The sequence below is a fragment of the Diorhabda carinulata genome, chromosome 5, assembly GCF_026250575.1.
Source record: "Diorhabda carinulata isolate Delta chromosome 5, icDioCari1.1, whole genome shotgun sequence".
NCBI classification, from domain to species: domain Eukaryota; kingdom Metazoa; phylum Arthropoda; class Insecta; order Coleoptera; family Chrysomelidae; genus Diorhabda; species Diorhabda carinulata.
The window spans coordinates 6212083-6237645 of NC_079464.1; the positions used below are offsets into that span (position 1 = coordinate 6212083).

Genomic DNA, 25563 nt, shown 5'->3' on the forward strand with positions numbered 1-25563 from the left:
ATCGCACTGAATTTCTCACTATCTTATCTTTACTTTGCGATTTGAAAGTTTTTTCAAAAAATAATTCCTACTCAAGTATTCTTTCGTAACTTGTATTAATAATTATTAATTATACTTAATACTCTTCTGAGTTTTACTGTATTTATTTTGATAAATTTTGATGACTAAAGAATGTTAAGTTCACTCACTTAACAAACTGCAAAATTTCTAAATTGGTAAGTGTTTTGTATCAATAAAAAAAAAATAGAGAAAGATTTTTTTAATTAATTGTAAAGTAAATACGGGAGTCTGAGATATCAGTTCAGATAGGAAAAGGGGTCTCTTGCCTAAAATGGTTTGGGAATCCCTGGTCTAGAGGATAACATATTCACTTTGAGTTTGACCGATAAAATGTTTTTCGCAAAATCGAGTCGTTTCAACGGTTCACAAGCATTGGTTTTCTATTTTGTGTGGAGTATCCAATAATTCGTCGTCTACTTAGAGGCCAATTAAAGTCAGAACGATACTTTTCGCTGTGCCAATGTCAAAAAACTTTTACATTACCTGTGTATTTTAGAAAATCCGAAATATACCACGTCTCGCAGTAGTCACATATTAAAAAATTTCATCAGTTGATGCTTGAGCTAGATTAATTTTCCATTACATTCAAGTTTTGTTGTCGTATATTAAAAAAAAATTTGCAAATTTGTCTGTATTCAATTGCGATGAAAGCGGCTTATATTATTGGTTACTGACATCGCTTCTAGTTAGAATTTATCCCAACTAAGACTTATCTAAGGCGTACTGCTTTCGCGAAAGGTTTTGTATCAGTTGTCTAGCAGCGTTGCCACCACAGTAAATTTTTTTGCTGCACTCTTAGAGTTTATTTTGCTGGAACAGTGAGATCCTATCTAAATTTGGAAAGCGAGTTACCTCGATTCGAGCAGTATATTCATCACTGAAAATATTCGTTTTAAGTACTGAAAGGTTCAATAGATTCTCTATCAAAAAGACTTTCGATAAGACTTTGGACTTTTATTCAAATGTTCAACTTTTTATGTTCTTCGATTGTTTATATTGTAATGTTCTTCTTATTTCCTAATTATTACTATATCTATCGATGGATTAAATTTATAAACACTGTCTCTCATTTATTCAAAACACTTGCACAAGCCTTAACTAACTTATATAACTTATTTGAATTCATCGGCTAGTTTTCTATTTCGTTTTGTTCTCTTTGATTGTTCATTATGAACTAACTAACTCCGATAAACATAATCGATTTTATATCAGATACGACATTTCTAGAATTCTAGAAAGTGAAGAAGTAAAAACAAATAAATAAAAAGACCTTCCTAGAAATTAGTTCTAAAAAAACATTTCAGCTTTCATTATGAGAGTAAAGGGCCGGCTTCACAGCCCATTTCGGGGACGGGTTTGTAACAATATACTTCATTGTTGAATTATATCACTTACCATAGGTTAATACACTCGTGGTCAAAAATAACGCACCACCAAATTAATATTGCTATTGCTTAACTTCTTTTCAATTATTTTGACGCAATAATAAAAAATGTGTAGTAATTTTGAGGGATTTTTAATGAGTAAAAAAATAAAAATAAAAACATTACAATAAAACTATAACTAACTCTAAACAATAATGTTTCCCATTCCTCTAATGCCGCTTCTTCAAGCTCATTTAAATTTTGAGGAGATGGATTTCGACGACGAATGTGGCGTTTTAAAATATCCCAGACATAGTCGATAGGATTCATATATGGACTTCTTGGTGGACAGTCCAGTGTATGAATTCCTAATTCGTTTAGGTAATTTGGAACATCTGCGACAACGTATGGTCTAGCATTATCATGCCTTAAACGAAAATCATCACCAATAATCGGCCCAAGCGGAATGACGTGATTTTCAAGACAGTTATGTATCTTGCTGCGTTAAGGGCGGGTCTAGGAGGAGACTCTAGTTCTATGCGGGCATCAAAACAAATTTCTCCCCAAAACATGATAGACCCTCCTTGAAACGGCTCCCTGGGAATGATACTAGACTGCGCGAATCTTCTCCTCGCCTTCTTCGAATTTGATTACGTTCATCTAAACTTCTTAGATTGATTCTTGTCTCATCAGTTAATAAGACTTGGCACCAATTTTCTAAATTCCAATCTAAATGTTACCTTCTGCCTTCTCTTATTGATCTATCAGAGATATTAACATTTTGACTTCTAGTAAAAGGATGTTGAGCTCAACACTTGTCATTGACCAATTTCGTAATGAATTTAATTGCAAAAAACGATCATCTCGAGGAGTTAAAACTGAAGAACGTCCTTGTCCAGGTCTCCTAGAATGTGAACCTATCTCTCGAAATCTTTGCATCAATCTGCCAATGGTTGTGGGATGTACGCTAAACAGATTTGCCACTTCACGATAACTTAACCTAAACTCGGCTATTCTTTCAGTTTCGCATTCACTTATAACTGCCTGATTATATTCATTTTTTGTTTAACTAGTCTCGACTTTAACACACCTTGATTGACTTAAATTACTGCTGTCCACAAGTTGGTAGAATAATAGAATGGAAAAAAACTTTAAAATATGCATAAAATTAAAATTTTAAAAAACCACAAAAACAATTATTTGCTGATAAGAAATTTTGCTACATTTGTCCGCTAACATTTAAGATACTTTAACTTTTTCTGATAGAAAAAAAATCCAAAAAATTAACATTTTAGGTTGTGATATTGAAATAAAGGGTGGTGCCTTATTTATGGCCACAAGTTTATATTCTTATCTGTGTTTTCCGTTCCAATGCACATCAGCAACTATTTCTATTTTGAATTATTTACGTATTCCACTACAAATGCTGTTGTTATACAACCAAAAGGTATGTGGTTGTACTAACAAAACCATGAGAGTTATTCCACTGATTTTTATCGCGTTCTTGTTTCTTGGTAATCAGGGCAGTTTACTGATGCTTTTATAAATTGTCGTTGTAATATAACCCCAAGGTCATTTCAATAAAGTCCCCCAGAATATAAGCAATACTTAACTGAGTATATATTTCTATTTGATTCGTAATTGAGCTTTGATACCATAAATCCTAATGAATTTAATTATTTTATCATATTATTCATCTCACTTTGTACAGTTTTTTTTATTTGTGAAACTGCAGCCTCGCTACACATTCTAATTTTTATATTTTCCAGTACTTCATAAATATTCAAAACTTATTAAACTTGATGGATGTTGTTCATGATATCCATTTTAATTGAAAGAATTGAAAGAAAGTACTTTTTTACAAATGCGTACTTTTGAGTCTTCCTATTAAGCCTTTTTACATTTAATATAAGTATATCATGTTCAAGAATAATTTTACTCAGTGACTCAGTGATCTCTAGTATTTATTTATGGAGGGCTACTAATGTTCACATTAGATTCACTTTGAAATCTTAGTAAAATCATTCTTTTGGCTTAGATGCGAGGATTTCTCACACTACATTTTCAACATTTTTGAAGTCAAATTTTTCCCAAGCAAGAATTTCGCGAAGGATTTGAATAAATAGTAATATGATTGTGCAAGATCTGGAATAAACGCTACTTTCGCAGTATTTGGTTTAGCATTGTCTTGTTCCAAGAAAATCCGCACTCGGTTAACTAAACCTAAGTATATTAAACCTTCATAAATCAACCAAACGTGCAAGATTGTTCTCGATCTATCCACAAATAAGCTGTCGTCGTTTATTCAATTATTGTACAAATTTCAAGATGATGAACGATCCTCTACGAGGATGGTTCCAGACGAACAAATCCCAACAACAAGAAAATACAATATTTTGACAAAAAACGTATTTATTTTTCAACGTTATCTCCTGCTAGCTCTATACATTTTTCCCAGCGATGTTCAATAAGTTCTATACTCTTTTTATAATCAGAATCATCAAGTTCCTCAAAATAGTTATTAACTGCCGACATCACCGAGCTATTTTGTTAAATCTAGGAATAGAAAATAATACCAACGGGCTAAATCTGGAGAATAGGATGCTTAAGGTAGCAATTTAATTTTCAATTAATTATTTTTGGTTATTGTAATAACGGACGAGTGAGCTGGTGCATAGTCTTAGTCTTTCTTCTTAACCATATGGGGCCGTTTTTGCTTGAATTCTTAGCTCAAATGTTTGCATAATACTCACCGTTGATAGTTTTGTCTTTTTCAAAATATTTAATGAGAAATATCCCCTGCGGTTCTCCTTTTTTAGTCTATTATTTTAATTGTACTTTGCTTCGAGTGTGAAGTGATGGACCCATGTTTCATCCACGGTTATGAAACATTGCTAAACACTCGATGGAAACATGTTCACGACGCTGTTTTTGTTCCATTGTGTGCAAACGAAGCACCCATCTTGCGCACATGTCCAAATTTTTAGTTAATATGCGATGTATCGCACTTTTTGAAATGTCTACTATGTCTGTTAGCTCGTGCATTACCAGTCGACGATAATCCAGTACCGCTTTGTGGATCTATAACGTTTCTAGAGTCGTCACCTCATTTTGTCGGCCACTGAGAACCGAGAAACCTTTTTTGATGATCTAGATCACATAAATAGTGTACTAAGATCATAAGAGAAGTAATCAAATTAGAAATCTTTTGATAGTAGCTCTGGGCTCCTCGAAAATCAAACGTTTATAGTTTCGTGGAAAGAATACTCGAATCAAACTTCTTGGTAGTAAACTAGATCAACGTAAACTTTTTTGCGATTGTTCTTTTGTCCATTTATCTAATTTTTTGTCAAAAGCATGTCTAAATTGTGTATGGAAATTTGATGTACATGATGGTACTGTCGAAAGTGTTCAGTTTAGACTGAGGTAAGAGAACGGGTCTCGGTTCTCGCTCTCATTTATTTTATTACAATCCTAGTCTTGTTAGTTGTAAGAAAAAATATCATGGTTCGATTTTTTATTTTTTATTAAATTCAATCTTAAAACATTCAGAAAATTATAACTTTGTTAGTGTCCTGACGGTTCATAAGCAAACTTCCAAATATCGCACAAACAAACAGACGAATGGAATCTGTAAAACATCATTAAAGGTAAACACATATGTCCTAAGATAGTCCATAATTCTTTTCCAAAGTAATCGTATCTATGGTCTTCAAGTCCGTGCGCTTTAACTTCAAAAGTGCTAAATAACCATAGCGAAACATTAGCAATTATTAAGAACGTAACTAATTCTCTGCCAGGTTTAATCATTCGAAGTCTCTTCGTGTTGCTTGAACGTCTCACACCGTCCAACATAAAAACGGTTTGAACTAGAACTTGAACGATCTAAAATATAAAATAATTGAGTTCATAACTACATTTCTATATTCTAACTATATTTACATATACAATACACTCATTTTATAGAAATAACTGAGTGAAGCAACATTATTGATAATTTTTAAAGGATCTTCTGAAAGAATTTAATTCCTTTCCATTTCCATTGATATTCAACTTTAAAGTTGTAGTATATCTAGCATTTAACATTGAATTCATGGAAGAAATTGCTCTAAGTGACCGGAGCCTAATAACAAAAGAAATTGCAGCGGAGAACGGCGTTTCCAGAACAAGGTTCCTACATGAGCATTTAAATATGACAAAAATTATTATTAGATGAATTTCTAGAATTCTCAGCGCAATTCAAAAGCAGCGACGACTGAATAAATTTGTCGCGAGGACCAGTGTGATGCTATGCGTATGATTCAACTTCCAAAAGTGATTCGTTGGAGTGGTATGATTTAACAGCAATGATAAAATTAAACAGTGTACATTTCGACTCCAAAGATAGCAGATAGTCTCTAGTCAGACTTTTTGAAGAAAGTTAACGAAGAAATAGATTGGTCTGATTAAATATTCTGCATTGACACAAACTAATTAATCATGGTGTCATTTGTATGATGATTATGATTTTCGAATGAAAATATTTGGGATTATCAAAATATCTTTTTACTTAGACTCTAGAAAAACTATTCAATACCTTATTGTGTTGTAGTTTTATCTTCGTATCTCGGAAAAAGAACTCAAAAATGATGTATTACTTGATTAATATTGTATAAAGACTTTCATTTACCTCGAGTGGAATTGAAACCAACATCCACACGTTGATATTAACAATAGCAGGAATAATGGTAAAGATACCGTTTAGAAAAAAAGCAGGAATGCATATAAACAACAATATATCATCTAGTAGATTATGATGAACCGAATTAAGATCCAGTTTGGTTATTTGTTTATAAGCCACAAGAGATGCCATAAGCATTGTGCTCAAAATTATAATTGCTGTTATCCTGTTAACCATTAATCCATTTTCTGAATCCCTGTGAAGAAAAATAATCATGAGTTGAGATCCAGTGATACACTGTAAATTCAAACATATATGTAATGATTGATTGTGGTACTTACTCGGTACTGGCATAAATAAACGAGAAAAATAATATGCAGCTAATTATTGTTAGTAGCAAGATTGCAAAACCACCAAACAATCCCTTGTTGCTAGCATGACAATTGGCATAAATTACTGTATTTCCTCTTCCATTGTCAATGTTTTCGATTGGTTTTTTACATTTTAATGTAGAGTTATCCTCGCTGTCGTTTTCAGAGTGACATTTTTTTATATTACTCCATACTAAATAGAGTACGCCAACTGAAAAATATCTAAAGTGAGATATTACTTTGCAAAAAATGCGGAAACATTTATATAATTCGCCAGACCATACAAACAGTTCCAAACAACGTATTCAGTGATGATTTGAACTGAATCAAAATATCTTTCTCCACAACACAAAGGTAACGTCTTGAGGAATGAATTATTGACAACATAATAACAAATTTCTTCAATTTCTTAGATGCATCAATATAAAAAGGTCTAAGAAATAAGAAATTAAAGAAATTGATGCCGGCATGGATGAAATAATGCCTACCTACCGTAACAGTGAACCATTTGGAACTGAAGCCAAACAGAATCTGAAAAATTGCCAAAATATCCTCCACAAAATTGCAAAACTGAAAAACCGAAGAATTTTTCTACTCAGATGCAAAAAAGATGAGTTGATACCCACATTTCTAAATTTAAAATTATGCCATATAAAATTTACAAACAGTGGTCTACAGCATGAATATCAAAATCACGTTTTATCTAGTTTTATTTTCCAAGTCATACAACTATTTATTACCGAATCAACTACCCAAATAAGAAAATTAGAAAATGATTTAAAAAACTTAACATTTAAAATAGATGAAGTAATTCTTCTTAATATTTTCCAAAAATTCAAGGAAAAATGTCCAGAAAGAAGTGAATCGCTTTAAATGAATACAAAGAAAAAAAGATTAAGAAAATTGATAAGCTAATATTAAAACAAAAACCTATTGCTATGAAATAAAATCAAAAAGGACGAGAATTTAACTCATACTGTCATACCAGATGAAGTGGGAAAAGTTTTATCTTTAGATCCAAATTTTGCCCAAATATTTCTAGTGATAAAGAATTACCTGTGACAAATATCTTATATAACATCAATCATCTAAATAACGAAATTCAAAATAAAATAAGATCCGATACTTGTAATATTATCACTTATTTCAAAAATAAATTGAAAAACAAACAACAACAAAACAATATCAAACCTCAAAATATAACTAAAATAGAATTTCAATTTCAAAATTTCGAAAGCAGATAAATCTAATGAAACTGTTATTAAAAAATCAATAGATTATTATAATAAAAAAATGAAATTATTGAACGATAAGACAACTTACAAAAAAATTAACCAAGACCCTCCGAATTCTTATCAAAAACAAAATAATGATCTAATTTGATATTGGGAAGAACAACTTTTTATTTCGCCATCAGACGCAAAAAAATTGAAAATTCACACTGCCTTACCCCCTAAAATATATGGTTTACCAAAACTGCACAAGCCTGACATTTCCCTTCGACCGATTGTTTCACCCCATTATCTAATTATTTGAAAAAAATTTTGAAAAAAATTTTATATCAAAACAAATAGGATTCCAAAGACAAAATTTAAAGTATCAAAATTCCTAATAAATATATATTTATTTCTTTAGATGTAGTTTCTTTATATAAAAATATTCCTATTACCTACCATTGTGAAAAATATATTAATGAGAAGAAAACGTCAGAATTTATCTTTCTTTAAAAAATTATCAAGTTTAAAACAGAAAAGACCTAAAATCAAGAACATTTAGATGCATATAATAACAAATAGAAATATGAATCCTAGAAAAAAAGCTAAGAGGCCAGTGCTAAAACGAAACCTATGTTGGGATGATCATGTATACAAATACCACCATTTCATAGCAGATTTGACGAACTAATAAGCAAATTTGGAATAAAATCCTTTGAAATAAGCCATTAGACGCACCGAAAAAGCATTTGAACTACAACGAATAACTAAAACCTTGGTTTAAACAAGTTTATTTGATGATGAGAGAAGAAAACACTATTAGAAATACTGTCCAACGATTGAGGTATAATAAGAATGAAACTGGGATTGATAGGATCAACAAAAAATCTGGATGAATGGAAGGTATTGTCCAACGAGAAAGCAAAAATATGTACTGAAAAATAATAATAGAACTAATGAAAAAATTAAAAAAATATTTTTAGAATCGTTGATATAGAGAAAAAAAGCACCCAATAGATCAATTCTATACATAAAACACAGAAAATAAGAGCCAAATTGACAAATACAGGAGCTCTAAGGATTGAAGAGATTATCAAAAATGGATGTGATATATTTGTAACTGATTTGGAAAATTGGCAAAAAAAACCACTCACTAAGAAGTATATATCAACTGAAATCTATATTCAAAGATTAATACTGACTCCAAATTGCTACAGCTGAACTGGACATGGAAACTACAGCTCTTAGTACAATACAAGAAAAGTTATCGAAGGTCTTTTTTGAGATATTTTTAGGGAGGACAATTGAACAGTATAATGTCATAGTTCCAGTAAAAATTTTTAGGGCGTTATGACTGTCTATTTATTTGTTAGACTTTTCGCGAAAAAGTTTCCAAGGAACAGTTTTGGAAGTTTCCAATCGAGTAATCGGATAAGGTTTCCTTTCTTTTCAATTCCTCTTATTCCTCTTCCGTTCTTTTACCTTCTGGAAACAGAAAAGTTTTGGTCTTAGCCGTCTTTTCCTTTAAATTATTCGATTTTTTATGCCTCAATGTGCTGGCCCGAGATTACAAGGAAAATGTTCAGTTTTTTCAGTGTTTTCAGATATTCCTTCAATCAATTATCTACAAATTGACCACTATGTCTATTTGACTACCGAATATGAGGTCTGTATCTCTTTTTGAGATTGAGCTGATCTCACGTTCCAATAGTTTGACATTCCACCTTGAAGATGGTCTTTGGCTCATTTACATCTATTGCCATTTCAACGGCGACTTTGGACGCATCGGTATACTATGTCATTGTATTATTTATTATTAATTTAGCTGCAAAATGTTTCCAATTTCTTTTGTCGGTAACAATTTTAGGTAAAAAAGCAAATGTAAGAAATTATTAGAGCATCGGCTGAATAAGTGCTGCACAAAACCTGCTACAGAAGAAATAAAGTCAAGTGGAAATTGTTAACCACAGCAAGTATGTAGACTTAGAAGACATGTTTTTCTTGGGAGAGCTAGCCTGGAAAACCACGGAGAAAATGCGTTGTCAACGATTCAGAGAGAGGAAACATTTTCAGTGATCAGGTACCAAGACGTACAGTTAGTATAATTTGATACACAGAATAACAAAAAACTTAAGAATTTAGTTTTTTCCATGTATTTTTATTATAAGAAAGATGTTGTACAAATCCATATCCACTTACCAATTAGAATACTGAATTCCACGCTAAAGGGATACAAATATGGTGAAAATATATTAAATATATTTTTCCAGGTTCCCGAATAATCACAAACTTGCGTGAATCTTCGAAATGTCATAACCTGATCTGAAATAGTAAAATATTCAAATTGATTTCTACAATCGATTGAATAAACAATTATAAAGGCATCTACCTGCGGGATACGCTGGTTGTTTCCCTTAACATATGTTTTGATTTGATAAATTACTGGATTTCATATTAAATCAGTTATATTCACATAAACGCGGCTTTTGAGGTATCTCCTGAGGTGAAGCCACCGTGAAGATCATTCATTATCGCCCTCTGTAAATAACCGATGACGGTATCTATGCTTTGTAACTCTACAGGTACAAGTGAATGAATATACTGCTTAAGAAGAAATTTGTTTACAATGTGATTTTTTTGGAAGCTGATTTCGTAGGCTTTAACAACGGATTTGGAATGAAATCCAGCAAATTCCTCTAGCATTAGATCACTATGGCTTCTACTATTTATGTTCAGATTAATGTGTGCTTGACACGTGTTTCATAAAAAACACCATTATTGTGTTTTAAATGAATCGATTGAAATTTTATTATTTGGAAGAGGAGAGCTGCTTCAATCTAGTCTCTACATTCTCTATTTTCTATGTACATATATAGTAAGCTTTAGTATTAATTAACAATTTATAAAATGTGTTACAATCAACCGATTGCAGACTTTGTGAACTGTTTGTGTTATTTATGTATACAAAGAAAGAAGTCTGATTGTAAGATATACGAGAATGTTCCCAGAAGTACCTGACCCAACAAAGAAAGCCCTAAATAATAATAATAGATATATATTTTATTCATCGTAATTTCTTTTCAGCTCCTTACACTTTTCACAGCGATGTGTGACTTCGATACCCTTTTCATAACGGGAATCGTCAAGATCCTCAAAGTAGCCTTCATTTGACGACATCATCTGAAAAATCTTTAACAAATGAGCCTAGAAACAAAAAATACTCAGGGAGGTACATGAGACAGCAATTCAAACATTAATTTATTAATTTTGACCATCACAATAACGGATGAGTGAGCTGGTGCATTATCTTGAGGAAACACTTTCTTCTTAACTAAATGCAGCCGTTTTCGCCGCATTTAGTTTTTGCTGTTGATAGTTTTACCTTTTTTTAAGATGCTTAATGTGAATGATCCCACGAGTATTCCAAAAAACCGACGACACGACCTTGTCTGCAGATGGAACGGTCTTTGCCCTCTTTGGAGCCAGTTCTCCCTTTAAAATTCATTGTTTTGATTGTTCTCTTGTTTTTAATGTGAAGTTATGAAAGCACGTTTCATTCATAGTTATTTTGGCTTTATTCCAGTGAAAGTTGTCAAACACTAGATGGAAACATATTCACCACGCAGTTTTTGATTCATTGTGACGTTCGCACCCATTTTGGGTACAGCTTTCTCATGTTGAAATTTTCACTTGATATGGGATGTACCACACTTTTTGAAATACCTACTATGTCTGCTAGCTTGCGCACTATTAGTCGATGATCATCTAGTATCGCTTTGTGGATTTTCTTCAACATTTCTGGAGTCGTCTTCCCATTTGGTTGACCACTGCGATGCTGGTCTTCGTAGGTTCTACGTCCTCGTTCAAATATTTTACTATTGATAACGAAGGAACAGTCTCCCCTAGAGTAGAATCTAGTTCAGCTTTAAATAAAAGTTTTCTATCACATAACGATGACCAATTTGTTCCATGTTTACAAATTCATTGAGATCGTTCGCTATTGGTGTCTGCCAAACAAATATTAAACAACCTGGCATCTTCAAACTTAAAACATATGCTGTATAGATTGTGTACATTCCAATGTATTTTCCAAGTAACTACTGTCATCTCTAGGTCAGGCCAAGTACTTCTGGGACCATCCTTGAAGAGACTAGTGCAGACAATCTATCAACGGTTTACCATCAATAAAGTCATGGATGACATCCCCCAAATCGTCATTCAAGAAAATAATTTCCGTCAACTTTTTTCGTCAAACCCCAGCTATAGTCTAAAAGTTGAATCTTTTCTGTCACGTGAGTTAGTTTACCATATTTCACATGTCTTCTCTATTAACCTTTCACTTTCACCAAAAGTCCATTTGGTCAATATAGATTTTATACTAAAATTAATAAATGAATGAAAAGGAAGCTCTAATTGGTATGTGATCAAATTTTTTGTAGTTTTTGTTTTAGTTTTCTACCATTAACTGTTAAATATATAAATTATTTATAAAGATTAATAGTGAATAAGTGAAGAATTTATTCTATTGTACCCTTGGAAAATTCATATAAAAGTGAAAATCTTGTAATTTAATCGATATTGTAGAAAATTATTTCAACTGTCCGTGTTTGAATCCGGTTCACATAGTATCCTCACGTATCAGATTCACCATTTAAATTTGATTTGTCCAGTATTAGACCTATTTGATACATCTCTAATTGTCTCCAATAATACGTCGATACGTTGTCGATGTTCAATTATTTGATATTTGAAAAAATAATAATAAAATTGGTAAGAAACCAAGGGCTGTATTTCTAAACAAAGTAAGTCAATATTCTCAACTGGAAAAATTATATGTATACTCACCTTCAACAGAATTTGTAGTTGTTGTTTCGGTGCTAGTTTCTTTTGAACTAAGGGCTTCTAAAACCTCCCTGGCGATAGTCCATAGCCAAAAACATATACTTGACGACAAGCAATGCATGATACCAAAACGACACAATACAGTTGATTTATTTATAATTACCTACAATTTTAATAAGCTTTGATAATAATAATGATCTAAATGAATGATTCCCAAAGTGATCAAGGTACACCCCCAGGGGTCCACGGAAAGCTCTGTAATGCTGTATTCTCATTTTTTGACGAGTTGGCAATATGGTGTGAATGTATCAACTAAAACTAGTAATTACTATATTAATAAAAAATAGAGTTTTCGTAAGAGGATTGTGTCAAAATTGAGCACCAAAGTGTACTTAGAACAATATATTTCCGAGCTCTCGAATACGTATGCATCTATCTTGTGGAAATTATTTAATTAAGAATTGCGGATTTCAACTTTTGTTGATTTTCTTAGAAAACATTAAATTTATCGATTTCAAAAAGCAATAAGGATGCTTGATCAAGCGCAATTCTCAACTAAGTAATTAATTCCCAAACGATGAATATATAAGTATTCGAAAATTATCCTAATCTAGCTGCTAAAGACTTTGTTCCAATTCACATATTAGTATATTGTATATAACGGATTTATTGAAGTTACTGACTAATCAACATCCACTAAGATTTCACAAAAAAGCAGTACATGCGGTGATTTGATAGTTAAGTTGTTTTAGGTATGGTCACAACAGTTGTAAGTGTAAATTTAGTCATCATTGTTATCTTCAAAGGCAAGTGATACATCTACAAAGTATTTCATTGAAAATATTTAATAAAAGATCCGAACGCGCTTGACAGATTGGGATCAGTAAATCCACCAATATGCCTAGAGCCTATTCTTCGTGAAGCTGAAGCTAAGGTATACATAGATGGATCTTCTGCCTATCTCACTAACCAACTGCTTCGCTCAGTGAAAATTCGTTGAAAAATATGAAAATTGGACTTTTATTCAAAAATTGAGGAGTGAAAACATATTTCAGTTGAATCGGATATAAATCCAACGTCAAAATTCCAGAAAATTTTTTAAAACAACCAGTCTCATCTGAAATACTTCTTATAGAAGGATTCCAATTCAATTTTTTCATTTCCTTCTCGAGGTTCTAAAATGTTTTTACTCCCCCCACAGTTTTGTACGTATTTTTCCAATCAGGACTATGTTGTTCCAGCTATTTCTGCCAGAAACCCAAGTCTTCAATATCTTTGACTAGACTAATTATAAGTGCGGATAAACCAAATAATAACAAGAATAGCATTTAGTGCCGTTTGTAGTTTCTTGTGACTTGTTCTCTACATCTGCAGTGATTTTTTGCTAGCGCTACTACTGTTTTTACATGCCAAACTCAAGTGAATAATGTGCAGCTTCGAAATTTGGTTTTAAATTGGCGACAGTACATTAGAAGCTGGTTTTTCCACTTTTATAATGCAACTGCACAAAGAGATTTTTACTTTATTGGCATAGTTACGCCCCTTACTCGCCTGACTTGGCACTGTGTGACTTTTTCAAAGAGGGAGCTATCAGCCATGAGAATGTTTCGAACAGTAATGGGAAGCATTTTGAAACGTTATTATGTAGAAAGTTATATATATATATATATATATATATATATATATATATATATATATATATATATATATATATATATGGTATCTTGTACTTACATTAGAGTATTTGAAAATGAAAAATAACATCAAAAACGAGTAAAATGGATAAACGAAGTTAATAGCCACTAAGTAATCTGAAACGCAATCGTAAATTTCCGCATCATCACTGATTAAATAAACAAGTTGATAACCAGCCGATAACCCAAGATGTATGAGATGCCCCAGGCAAAAAGCTGAAATTCACAAAATCTGATTAAAATTTACTCCAATCTCCAAACATTCAACAAAAGGCGTTGCAATACGCATCAATGAGTATTAGGTTTAAGTTTTGTATACATTTTCTATAAAGTTCGTTCAATTTTAATTTTCGTTCATGTGAAGTACTTAGTCCGAATTTCTTCCTGTTTATCCCTAAATAAAGACGAAATAAGATTCTTGATTCAGTCAAAAGCTTCTACAATAAACATTGATCGATATTTATTTTGAGGACTATTGAAGAATAAAAATGATTATGGAAAAAAATGAGACATAACTTTCGTAACTTTTTTTGTCATTTTCGAGCGATATCATTAGAACTAAGTGAAAATGTCATGCATTCAATAATTTCTTATAAAATTTCACATATCTTTGGTAGATTTTCAATATTTTTAAAGGCAGACATATGCATTTATGGGGCAATACTTGGAGAGGCTTAAGATATTTTTTTCATGAATCGTTCTTAGATATATTTCAAAATATAGATTTGAAATTTCAACTCAAAATTCCTACTAGTTCAAAAGTTATAAGTACAGCGCCCGAAAACATGACAATCACCGAAAATTTATCTCGGAATGATTTATTGGAGAGATATTTACGATGTCATACTCAAAATGATAATGAAACTTTCAAATCAACTGTTTGGCGTATGGATTCAAGATATTCGCATTACGACTAAAAATCTATTGAAATCGCTGCTTACTTGGCTGCTTGCTTGTTCAATAAAAGCAGTCCAAATGTTTCATTATTTATGAACGAACTAGATCTCATAAGTTGTAGATTGTAGATTGACTCGATGAGTCGCTTTGGCTTTGCAGCAACTCTGCACTTAAGCCTAGAAGATATCTCGTACAAAACTCTACATCTTATTGTTCTGCTTCCAAAATACATAGACTCCTTCTAATGGAGGCTATTTATTGGATTGTGTCTCACTTCCCCAGTTGTTAGTACTGCTCCTTCAAGGTACTTAAGCCTTTTAGCGAAATGGGCAGGACAAGCTCTGCTGTTCATATGGCTTGCTCGCAGAATCTGCAGCTGTCGTCATCTGCCATGTCCATCGTCTTAAAGTGGTATTTGACGGAGCAGTGAACAGGGAGAAAACCCACCACCATTTTCATCTCGTTTCTGGTTATCACGAAAAGTTTTTCTATTGGTTCTTCTGGATTTTCTTAAGCCTGGAGTGTTTGTCCAATAAAACTATCTGATTATTTAGCCATTCGTTCAGTTCGTTATTAATGTGGTATTTCGTGAGGCCACAGTAGGGCTGTAGTCCAAGGCTGCCCTTTTTTTGGAAAGGCTGTCTGCTTTCTCATTTCGTGGTATATCCTGGTGGCCTGGAAGCTACATTGGGATTACTTTCTTTTTGGTAGCTAGTGCCTTTAGAGTTTGTTTACCGAGATAATGTATATGTGCTGTTTAGAGAGGTTTCTCTCCAAACGCTCCTGAACATATTTGTTTATTGCCAGTAACTCTACCTAAAAAGTGGTAAGTCATGTTCCTAGACATACGGAGAGCTTCCATTTTGGTCTAGAAATGTACAGTTCAGCTCCTTGCGTTAGCTTCAAACCGTTTGTGTACAACGAGATACATTTAGAGCTTGCGGAAGATTTTTTTCTACCAATGATTGGCGGTTGTTAATTACCGCTTCGAATTCTAGCTTTATTAGCCATAGAATCCTTAGGTGACCTAACAGATTTTCTGGCTTAAGTTTCACTGTCAGGATTAGCCTGTGGGCATTGGCCATAGTTGGTAACAGAAGTTTCAGTCATCACAACAATACGACCGTCTACGCGTAGTTTGATAGAATTGACAGTAAAAAAGCCCGAAAAGCTCGAAAACTAGAAGTGCGAGCTGAAAATGAAGCATATGAAGCTGAATAAGAATTGAAGAAGCTGGAATATCTCATTAGTGGGTTGTTTTAATTAGTTTAATTAAACTTCACATTAACTTTTTGTCACTTTTTTTAAAGCATTTTTTTTAAATAAAAGTTTTTCGAAATCGTGTACTCTTGATTAAAAAGTTTTATGCCAATCGTCTTGAAATTAGCACTATGAATCTCAATCATAATGGTAATTTTGATTTTTTTTAAATTGAAGTTCTTACAGAAGATTCACATGTAAAATAAGTAAATTTTCTATACCATTGATTACTAATAAAAAATTTTGGGTTCCTTTCGTGTCGAGGATGTGTATCAACTAATATCTCCGCTACTTTTTAATGAATATTTTTATAAAAGATAAGACCAAAATCATCAAGATTTGTATAAAATAACCTTATATTTTCAATATTATGATAACTTTTTGTAACGAAAATCAGCAGAAAACATATTTCCCTCCTTAACAAACTGAATTTCCATCTAATATGTTACGTATCTCGTATATATTCCATTTTTTCAAACCATTTGTACAACATTCTGTTCATTTGGTGTAACTTACGTATAAAACATATTTATTTATATCTATTTGCACCCGGTAGTCAATAAAATTATGGAATATAATAATTGCTACAAATTTTTCACTCATACCGTTTGATACTTACCAGCTGCGCCAATTTTCAGATAAAAATTCGTACTGTGTCTATCGTAATTGAAGCAGTAATCGTGCCTCAACTTTTTTTTCAACATCACAACATCAGGTATAATAAAATTATATTGGAAATCTCCACCTGGTAATTCAGTAACGTCTACATTGTTATCCGCCATTCTTTTATCGATCTCTTGTTGCAATTTTTGTTGTTTATAGGCAAACCACGAAATATCAGCGATCAAATATGCAATGAATATACAAGAAATTGATACTAGTAATAAGCTGAACATCTAAAATGTACATAAGATGGCATATATCGATAAAAACTTTGATTATAAGAGGGTCTTACCTCCGACTGTTCATGAGATCCGTCAATAACATCGGCTACAATCAAAGCTAATCCAACGGTTACATTAAACAAAGCGTAAAATAGACTACAAGTGTTTACCAATATATCACTGAAACAATTTTTTCATAAATAGTTTATGTTGATATTAATTTCAGTCTAGAGTTTTAGATGGATCTGCCAAAAGAAATTGACATCAATTTGAAAAAAAATTACTAGGGTGGTTTATGATCATTTTTATTTGTTAACATAGTCTCCTCATAGTTCATAGTCTTCTTATTACTTAAAATCTCTAACCTAAAAGTGAAACTTTGAGGTTAAGAAGCAGAAACATGTCACTGGGGTTCCGCTCTGGTCCATATGGTGGGTGGTCAATCAATCAAGTAAAATTCGTGAATTGTATACATGACGATCACAGAACTATGAGGAAATACGTTGTTTTAAACAATGTATCTTTTATCAAACAATGATGTGAAGTACTCTCATATTATTGTTTTATATTTAAGAAGTGGATGATCACAATTCTATGATTATCACAAAAAACTTTACTTGGGGCAGTTTCGTTCTTTGCTTTTGAGAGCAAACAACTTTTTTTGGATTTGGCTCGTCTTGAAGGCCAATACAGTCGATTGTTTTCCTAATTCGGGTTCTTATGCATAGATCCTTGATCCTTATAGACGTCTTTTGAAGCACCAGAATTGTTTTTTTTTCAGCATTTCTCAGCACCTATAAACTTGCCATTGTCTAATTATGCGTTTCCAACGCGAACAAAACTTTTTGACCGCTAAATATTCTAGTAATGGAAATTATACGAGTGGAACTAATGCTTCAATATCACAGTATGTCATATGACCAGCTTGCAATATCAGTTTCCTTACAGCATGGATGTTTCCTGGCACCGCAGCCAATATTGGACGAATTTCATAAAATTCGCTGGCTCTATATGGTGGTGCCCCTTCACCAAAAATTGAACATGTTTGATACTCAGTATTTATCTTATGTAATGAACTTAATGCTCAAAATTTACATATTTCGTCATTTCTAGGCATTATACAGTATAATAAATATTTCTATATCTGTATGCATCATTCACATGTTTACTATTTCCAAATTGTCCGATATACATTTTCGAAATTATCGCATATGACGATTTTGCATCCGAATACAAAAGGGCATTGAGGGTGAGAGGGTAAATGTGCGCACGAAAATAATGGCTATGAATTTCAGTAATTACACTTCGCTCAGGAAATGGCATTAAATTTGAAATCACAATTGTATATTGTTGATGTGAGATTGATGTCGAGATTCCAACTAATTGGTTGGTATTTTATTATGGTTTACATTCATGGATTCGTTAATCTGAATTTGGTCCTAACACAAAATTGAAACATTTCAACATATTTTTTCTATGACTTTTTCATATTATCATTTTGAAGGTAAGTTACGAATCATGATTCTTGTTGTTTGAACAAAGAAAGGGACTTAACCAAATTTATTTTCATGTATCCATAGAGAAACCATTAGCATTCAAACTATACTATTTCATTTCGTTGCAAGTTGAAACAAATCCAGTCTCAATAGTTTTGACAACTGTAGGTACGGACATTCTAAATATAATTGAATTAGTTATAAATATCCAAAATTTCAATCTGTAAAATAACTTTTTGCGACACTGATATATTTAATTACTTCAACAACCATTTTGTAGTAGTTGTATAAAGTGAAACTTACGAAAAAGCTTCTTTCTTTTTCTCAGGCGGTGTTGGTGTATCGGCATGAGGAATACTAATAACAGATCCTAAAGCTTCAGAGCCTTGTGACAAAGGTGTTTGAGGTACTTTCACATCTGTAAAAAAATATAAATAATTGAAGGGTAACAAAAATCTGTCTCAAGAAATAAAACAGACAAATCAGGAAAAGTGTATTCGAGTCCAAATTACATACAACAAAGTTGAATAGAATTTTTTTTCAAAATCATATAAATAAAAATCGACACGATAATGGAAAGGGAGAACCTAATGTCATGGAAGAAACAATACATTCTCTTAAAAATGGAAAGGCAATAGGGAATAACCGTAATCCAGAAGGCTAATACAGACACATACATTTCTTTCAATAAAAATATTCAATCCATTTCTCAATAACATGTTGAATGATCAAAAAATCCAGAAACATAATCAAACTACTAGAAAAAGGAAACTAATCTAATTGTGAAAACTGGCGACGCATCACGTTATTGAACATAGTAAGATCATCGATAGAATTATTCTGAAAAGAACTGCTAACCGTTAAACTACCTAGAAGCCCAGATGGATTCAAAAATGGTAAATCTTGTATTGACCATATTGTGTGATAATAATACTAAAGAAAACAAAGGAATAAAATTAATTACGGATCTAGAAGATATAGAACTAGTGAAATTGAATTAGTATAGTATATATAGTAATTCACACTATGTATATCTGGTTTCTCCAATCAATTTGTAGCAACTATGATTTACTATGATTCCAAGATCGAATTAAGTGAAAGATAAAGTTTTGAACGATTGAAAGCGCAATTACTGACGACAATCCTTTACCAAGAACTGTACTTTAGAAGTACCGAATTAGAAAAGCAATTAAGATGAAGCTGAACATACAGTAACAGAAAACTGGTGCATCACAAAATGTTCATTTGTAGTTCTTGAGCTAGTCAATATTCATTTTTTCATATTGTATTGGGAAGAAGACCAATCACGTTTGAAATAATTTGAAATAGAAAATCAATTGACATCAATAACTAAACTTTTATTCTAATTTTTGATTATTAATGGTGCAACTACTGTTACCAGAAACATTTATTGAAGGAATTATTGGATGTAGTGAGATGAAGCAACCCATCAAAAAACATTTTCTAGTTTTCTAGTATCTCAAAATGTGTAGCGTCACTTCTACATTAATGAATCAAAAGTCTTGCGTCAAATTGAGCCTGATAAATTGTTATAATCCCGCTATTTCGTAATATTCTTATTTCTTTCAAATTCTGTTAAATATTTCGAGTTTAAGCTTTCAGTGCAATAGGAAAACTTGCGCCCAATCTTATTGAAATTCCCATGACAGACAACAATATTTGTTTAACTCCAAATGTACTTGTTGAAATAACAAATTTGATAAAGGCACTTGAAGGAATAACTCCACTAATTTCATTTCATATTTCCAACTATCAGTAACAAATATCTCTCACCTAATGAATTTTGTGCTGGAGCTCCAAAGAAACTGCCGTTCCCAATAGGTGTATTTGGATAAGTGTTATTTCCTGGTAATATTAATTGAAAGACCATACTATCAGATTTCTGGAAAATAGAATCATTCATTCTCATTAAAAATTGAAAAAATAGTAGTTTATAGTACAGGAAAAGTTAGTAAAATATTGATATTAATATTTTAAACTATCTCCATCTTCTAATATAAGAGATTTGTAGAATAATCCTTTGTTCGTTCATTTCGAACGCTACTAATTGTTAGATTTTATAGTAAGCAAGATAAATGAATACATTCCAACAAAGTGATGTTTGGACGAAATTTAATAAAAATTGTTATTTATATCATCCTCACATTGGTAGTCATTATAATCAAGTTGAAGTCCTTAGTTTAATCAAAGATGATGAAATTGTAAATTGCAAATTACAAAAGATAAAAGTTTTCGAAGAACACACGATGAAATCAATCGAAAAGAAAAAATATACTAGAGAAATGGTGGAAAGATAACCAAAAAAAAGATTTCTTAAAGCACCTGATGAAGATATTACATTGGCTGAGATTGATTACTTTAGATAATTGATACAAAATTGAGTGAGTTGTCACCATGGGTTTTTCAACGGAAAAACCTGGTTTTCTGGAAAAGATCATTAAAAAGTATGTCTTAGAGTTAATAACTATTCATGATACACATAAACTTTTCGGGTCAAATTTGACACATGCGTGAGGGCATGACGTCACGCTGGAATCAGAATATTTTCTTGGCCATCAAGATTATGTTGGAGTTGTACGTATTTACTGAGTTTTTGTCTTTGTTATACTTTTTTTGTGATTAGCGTCTATTATAGAGTTGAACTAATTCTTATTACTTTCTTTCAAAAGATTGTACTTTCTTTTATGATAAATGTGAAAGCACTAAAAGAAATACCAATGAAACAGATATTAAATACTCTGATTTTAAAAAAAAAAAAGATTTGGGGAAGCAGTAGATAGGACCTTGTGATCGGTAGGATAAAATTAATTTGGAATAACTTTAATGGTTGTCGTAAATCACAAAGTAACATTTCTATTTTTTCCAATAATTATACTTATTTTCTGTTATTGTGGATTCACTTGTAGAATTATTAACAAAAATGGTTTCAGTTTGGTTGCAATTATTTAGATTCGACACCCCTTATTAATGTGTTATTTTAATTTAATTTTAATTTTAGCTCGTGTTTGTTTCATTCAATTCGAAGATTATAGTTCCATTTAATGCAAAGTTTCTAGGTTTAAAATATTGTTTATATATGATTTGCTGAAATAAATGAATAAAATATATCAGAAATAATATTATTAAATTGAATAATTCCATAATTTTATAATATTTAAAATTTCAAAGAACAGGCAGGAAATGATATTCCTTGTAAACCGCACGCGGTCTTAAGAATGCGAAATTTAACCTGTAAATTCAATAACCACATAACCAAAACATATATAGACATGTCTTTGTATCAAATATTAATTTTGGAATCCAAAAAAAAACTTTATAATAGGTTTAGACTTTGAGTATATATTATACTTCACATTTTGATTCCAACGTGATGTCACATTGACGTGATGTATGTATATCCTGTTTACAATGAACTTTAAGTCAAGAAAAGCTGAATTTTGTTCTAGTTCTTTTATACAAATAATCAGCTCATGATATGGTGAAGCTCCTGATTTTTCTTTTCTTTGTATGAATTCCAATTATTCAAGTTTGTCAAGCATATTTCTGTGCTTATTTTTCAGCATAAAACAAACTTGTTTATACTTCTCCTACATTAAGTGATAATCGACCTCAATTAACTTCAATGGATGTAAAAAAAATCTGACAAAAGTAAACGCCAATTCACCCAAATGTACAAGAATTGATGTGATTCGACTTCAATCAGCGTCAATAGATTTCGAAAATCTTCAATCAACATAAAGTGACAATCGACCTCAACCGAAAATATGTGACTAATCCAAACGCTAATTCAACCAAATTTATATAATTCAATCAACATTAAGTGAAAATCAACCTCAATTGACTTCAATAGATACAAATTGAACTCAATTGACTTCAATGGATGCAAATCGACTATATCTGACAAAAGTAAACGCCAATCAACACAAATATACCAGAATTGATGTGTTTGGAGTTCAATCGGCGTCAATAGACATCGGAAATCAACATAAAGTGACAATCGACCTCAATCGTTAATTTCCACTGTTGCTTCGTGAAATACGATTCTGTCTTTGGTTTTTCCTACATATCCCAGTATGTGCAGCTTGTTTATGTCAGCGTAAGTTGATAAATGATAGATCAACTTTCATGATTGTTATCTAACCAGATTTCTGACAAATTCGTTTTTACTTTGTGGAAAACGACAGTAATACTACCTGTATAATTCATCTATATACAAAATAGTTCTATCCTTAGTTTTTGAAGATATTATAAAGTCACACTACTATGTACAAGACTATAATTCAACCTCTTCAATTTGTACACAACCAAACAGGTAAATTTACTCTCAAAGATATTTCCTAACACATTTCAAACATCTCAATTATAGATTTTCAACTGTACGAAGGATGAAAAGCTTCGGAATTTGAACTTACCTTGATACCATTTTTTGAAGGAACTCCAGTTTGATGATTTGTCGTAGAATTTGCTTCTCTATGAGTTATGTGGAAATTTGGAGTTATTGTAGCAGATAAAATAGATCCTGGTCTTTCTCCTCTTGAATGTGAAACCACATCAGAACTACAAACGGACACGTTGTCCTTTGTTTCTCGAACTTGTACTGGGTTGGAAATCGGTGATACCTTGTAGAATAAAGAATAGTTCAACATAAATTGGGTGACTTTATTTGAGCAAACTTCTATTAAAAATTAGTAAGTATGTTGAAAGAATACTTTTATTGTACTCCTTTGTTTGTTTTTGAATGTTATTTTTATTTCACAACAAGATATATTATACTATAAATTGTAGCAATTACAATGAAAATATATGAGCCTGAAATTTTTGAAACAAATACGAGATGTGAATATAAGTCTAATTGATTCCTGGACATAACTGTCTTTGTAACTGTGCCAAATGTTGAACGTTTCTTCTTTACCGAATCTACAGTTATGAGTGATCCAAGCAGCATCTACTATCGTCTTTGAAATCTTGTAGTTCTATTTCCTACTGCTAGACTCCAATTCTAGATGAGTGTAATGCATTTGAAGGACCTGCTTTCCTATTGATCAATGACCACCTTAACATATACTATTACTATGAATTTGGAGTCATTTATTCTCACCATATGTCATGTCACAAATTTCTATTTTGTTATTTTGTTTTTTGAAATGCTATTATTATCATGAGAAACTTTAATTCCAGCTTTTGTAAAAGTCCAGATTGAACAAATATCGCCAATGCAGTTTTCTACAATGATCCGATGATCTGATCATGAAACAGAAAGCAAAGGATTATGTTCCTATATTACTAGCATCAAGACAGAAGAGCAAATAGTATCAAAGGAAAAATAAAAGTCAGAAATGAAAATATTACTAGAAAAAATTCAATCAGAAGTGTTGATATTGAAAAAAACTGTGTATCATGCATAACTCCTTAAAATCCTAAAAAGATAATGGAAAGACCTCATTGATGAGAAGTTTATTAAAGATATCAATTCAATAAATCACTTACTTCAGTTTTTTCTTCTTTATTAGCATTTTCAACTTTAATTTCATTCTCTGTTCCGGACATTATTTTTCGGTGCGAAGATCCTCCTGGAATTAGACAGTTTCTAAATGTGTCATAAGAAAAACATATCAACAAATTATTTTATGACACGATATATAAGGAGTAAGCTACTTTATCATAGGTTGTAAATCAAAAATATCACTTTTCTCAATTATCAGTTAATTTACTGCTCCTAGATATTCCCTTGACATTCCATTAAATTATAATCAAATTTCTTTCTTCGATTAATTTGTAGAAATTTTTTATTGCATTTTATCAAATTTACCTTTAGCATTAAACCAATTATAAAATTTATTATAGACGATGTCATAAATACGTAAACATTTTTTCGACATTGGAATTATATTGATGAATTTATTATAAAGCAAAAAGCGAAAAACAATTATGAAATGATAGATAGGATAAAAAGAATTCGTGATATTTCGCGTTATTTTGTTCAACAAGTAAATACGAAACAATATTATGAATATTATTTGTATGTAATTACTTTTAATAACAATCAAAAAGCTTTGAATAACTATTTGTGGTTTGCAAGAAAAAATATTAGAAACTATATTTGTCCGAGGTGATAACACACGTGCGAACTGCGCTCCTTTTGTTAAATAAATCATAATTTACATACCAGGTGTATTTAATTTACGTCAAAATATTTTCAATATATTTAACTCATCTGAATAATACGTTTTAACTCGAGATCTGCAAAATAGGTTTCCGTAGAGGCGATGGCCTCTTCATTCGATTCAAACTTCTGTTTGGAAACGCAAATGAAATAGCACGGAATCAAATCTAGAAATAAAGTCAGTTCTTTTCCTCTTTTCTACACCAAATGGAGCTGGTTTTTCTTCGATTCGATATCGAAACCGCCCAATAATTCGATAAACTACAACTCACAATTTAGCCCTTCTTCTGATAGTCGATTTGAATCCCAGAAAACGGTGAGCATCACCTATCTAGCCGATAGGACAGTCTCCGGCTGCTTTGGAGTGCGTTCTCCGAGTGAATTACACTGTTTTGACTGTTCGTTGGTGTCTGGTCTGTATCAGTCAATCGCCGTGTCGTTGTCTGCCACGAAATGACGTGAAAACCCCTTTTAAAGCATCGAATAATGCACGCGTCGATTGCTTGCTCATTCCCGAAATTTCAATGCTTACTATCTAGCGCACCTTCGATTGGCGGGGTGAAATGCCCAACGATGTTTTCTTGACATGTCATTTTCAGTGATAGTCTCATTAAATACTCACTTGCGACCACATTGA

The 25563-nt window shown here is 31.8% G+C and overlaps 1 protein-coding gene across 1 annotated transcript; it reads right to left on the minus strand.

Annotated features, from left to right (window-relative positions):
* Positions 1 to 4932: 4932 nt before the first annotated feature.
* LOC130893645 (proton channel OtopLc-like) lies at positions 4933 to 24818 on the minus strand. Its single transcript, XM_057799909.1, has 12 exons — positions 24251 to 24818; positions 23176 to 23382; positions 20537 to 20645; positions 19046 to 19160; positions 17318 to 17426; positions 16982 to 17258; positions 14246 to 14421; positions 12515 to 12674; positions 9869 to 9991; positions 6426 to 6666; positions 6094 to 6340; positions 4933 to 5309 (listed from the first exon to the last, which is right to left on the minus strand). Exons 1-12 carry the CDS (start codon positions 24308 to 24310, stop codon positions 4992 to 4994), a joined length of 2142 nt encoding a protein of 713 aa, XP_057655892.1. The 5' UTR covers positions 24311 to 24818; the 3' UTR covers positions 4933 to 4991.
* Between the last annotated feature and the right edge of the window lie 745 nt (positions 24819 to 25563).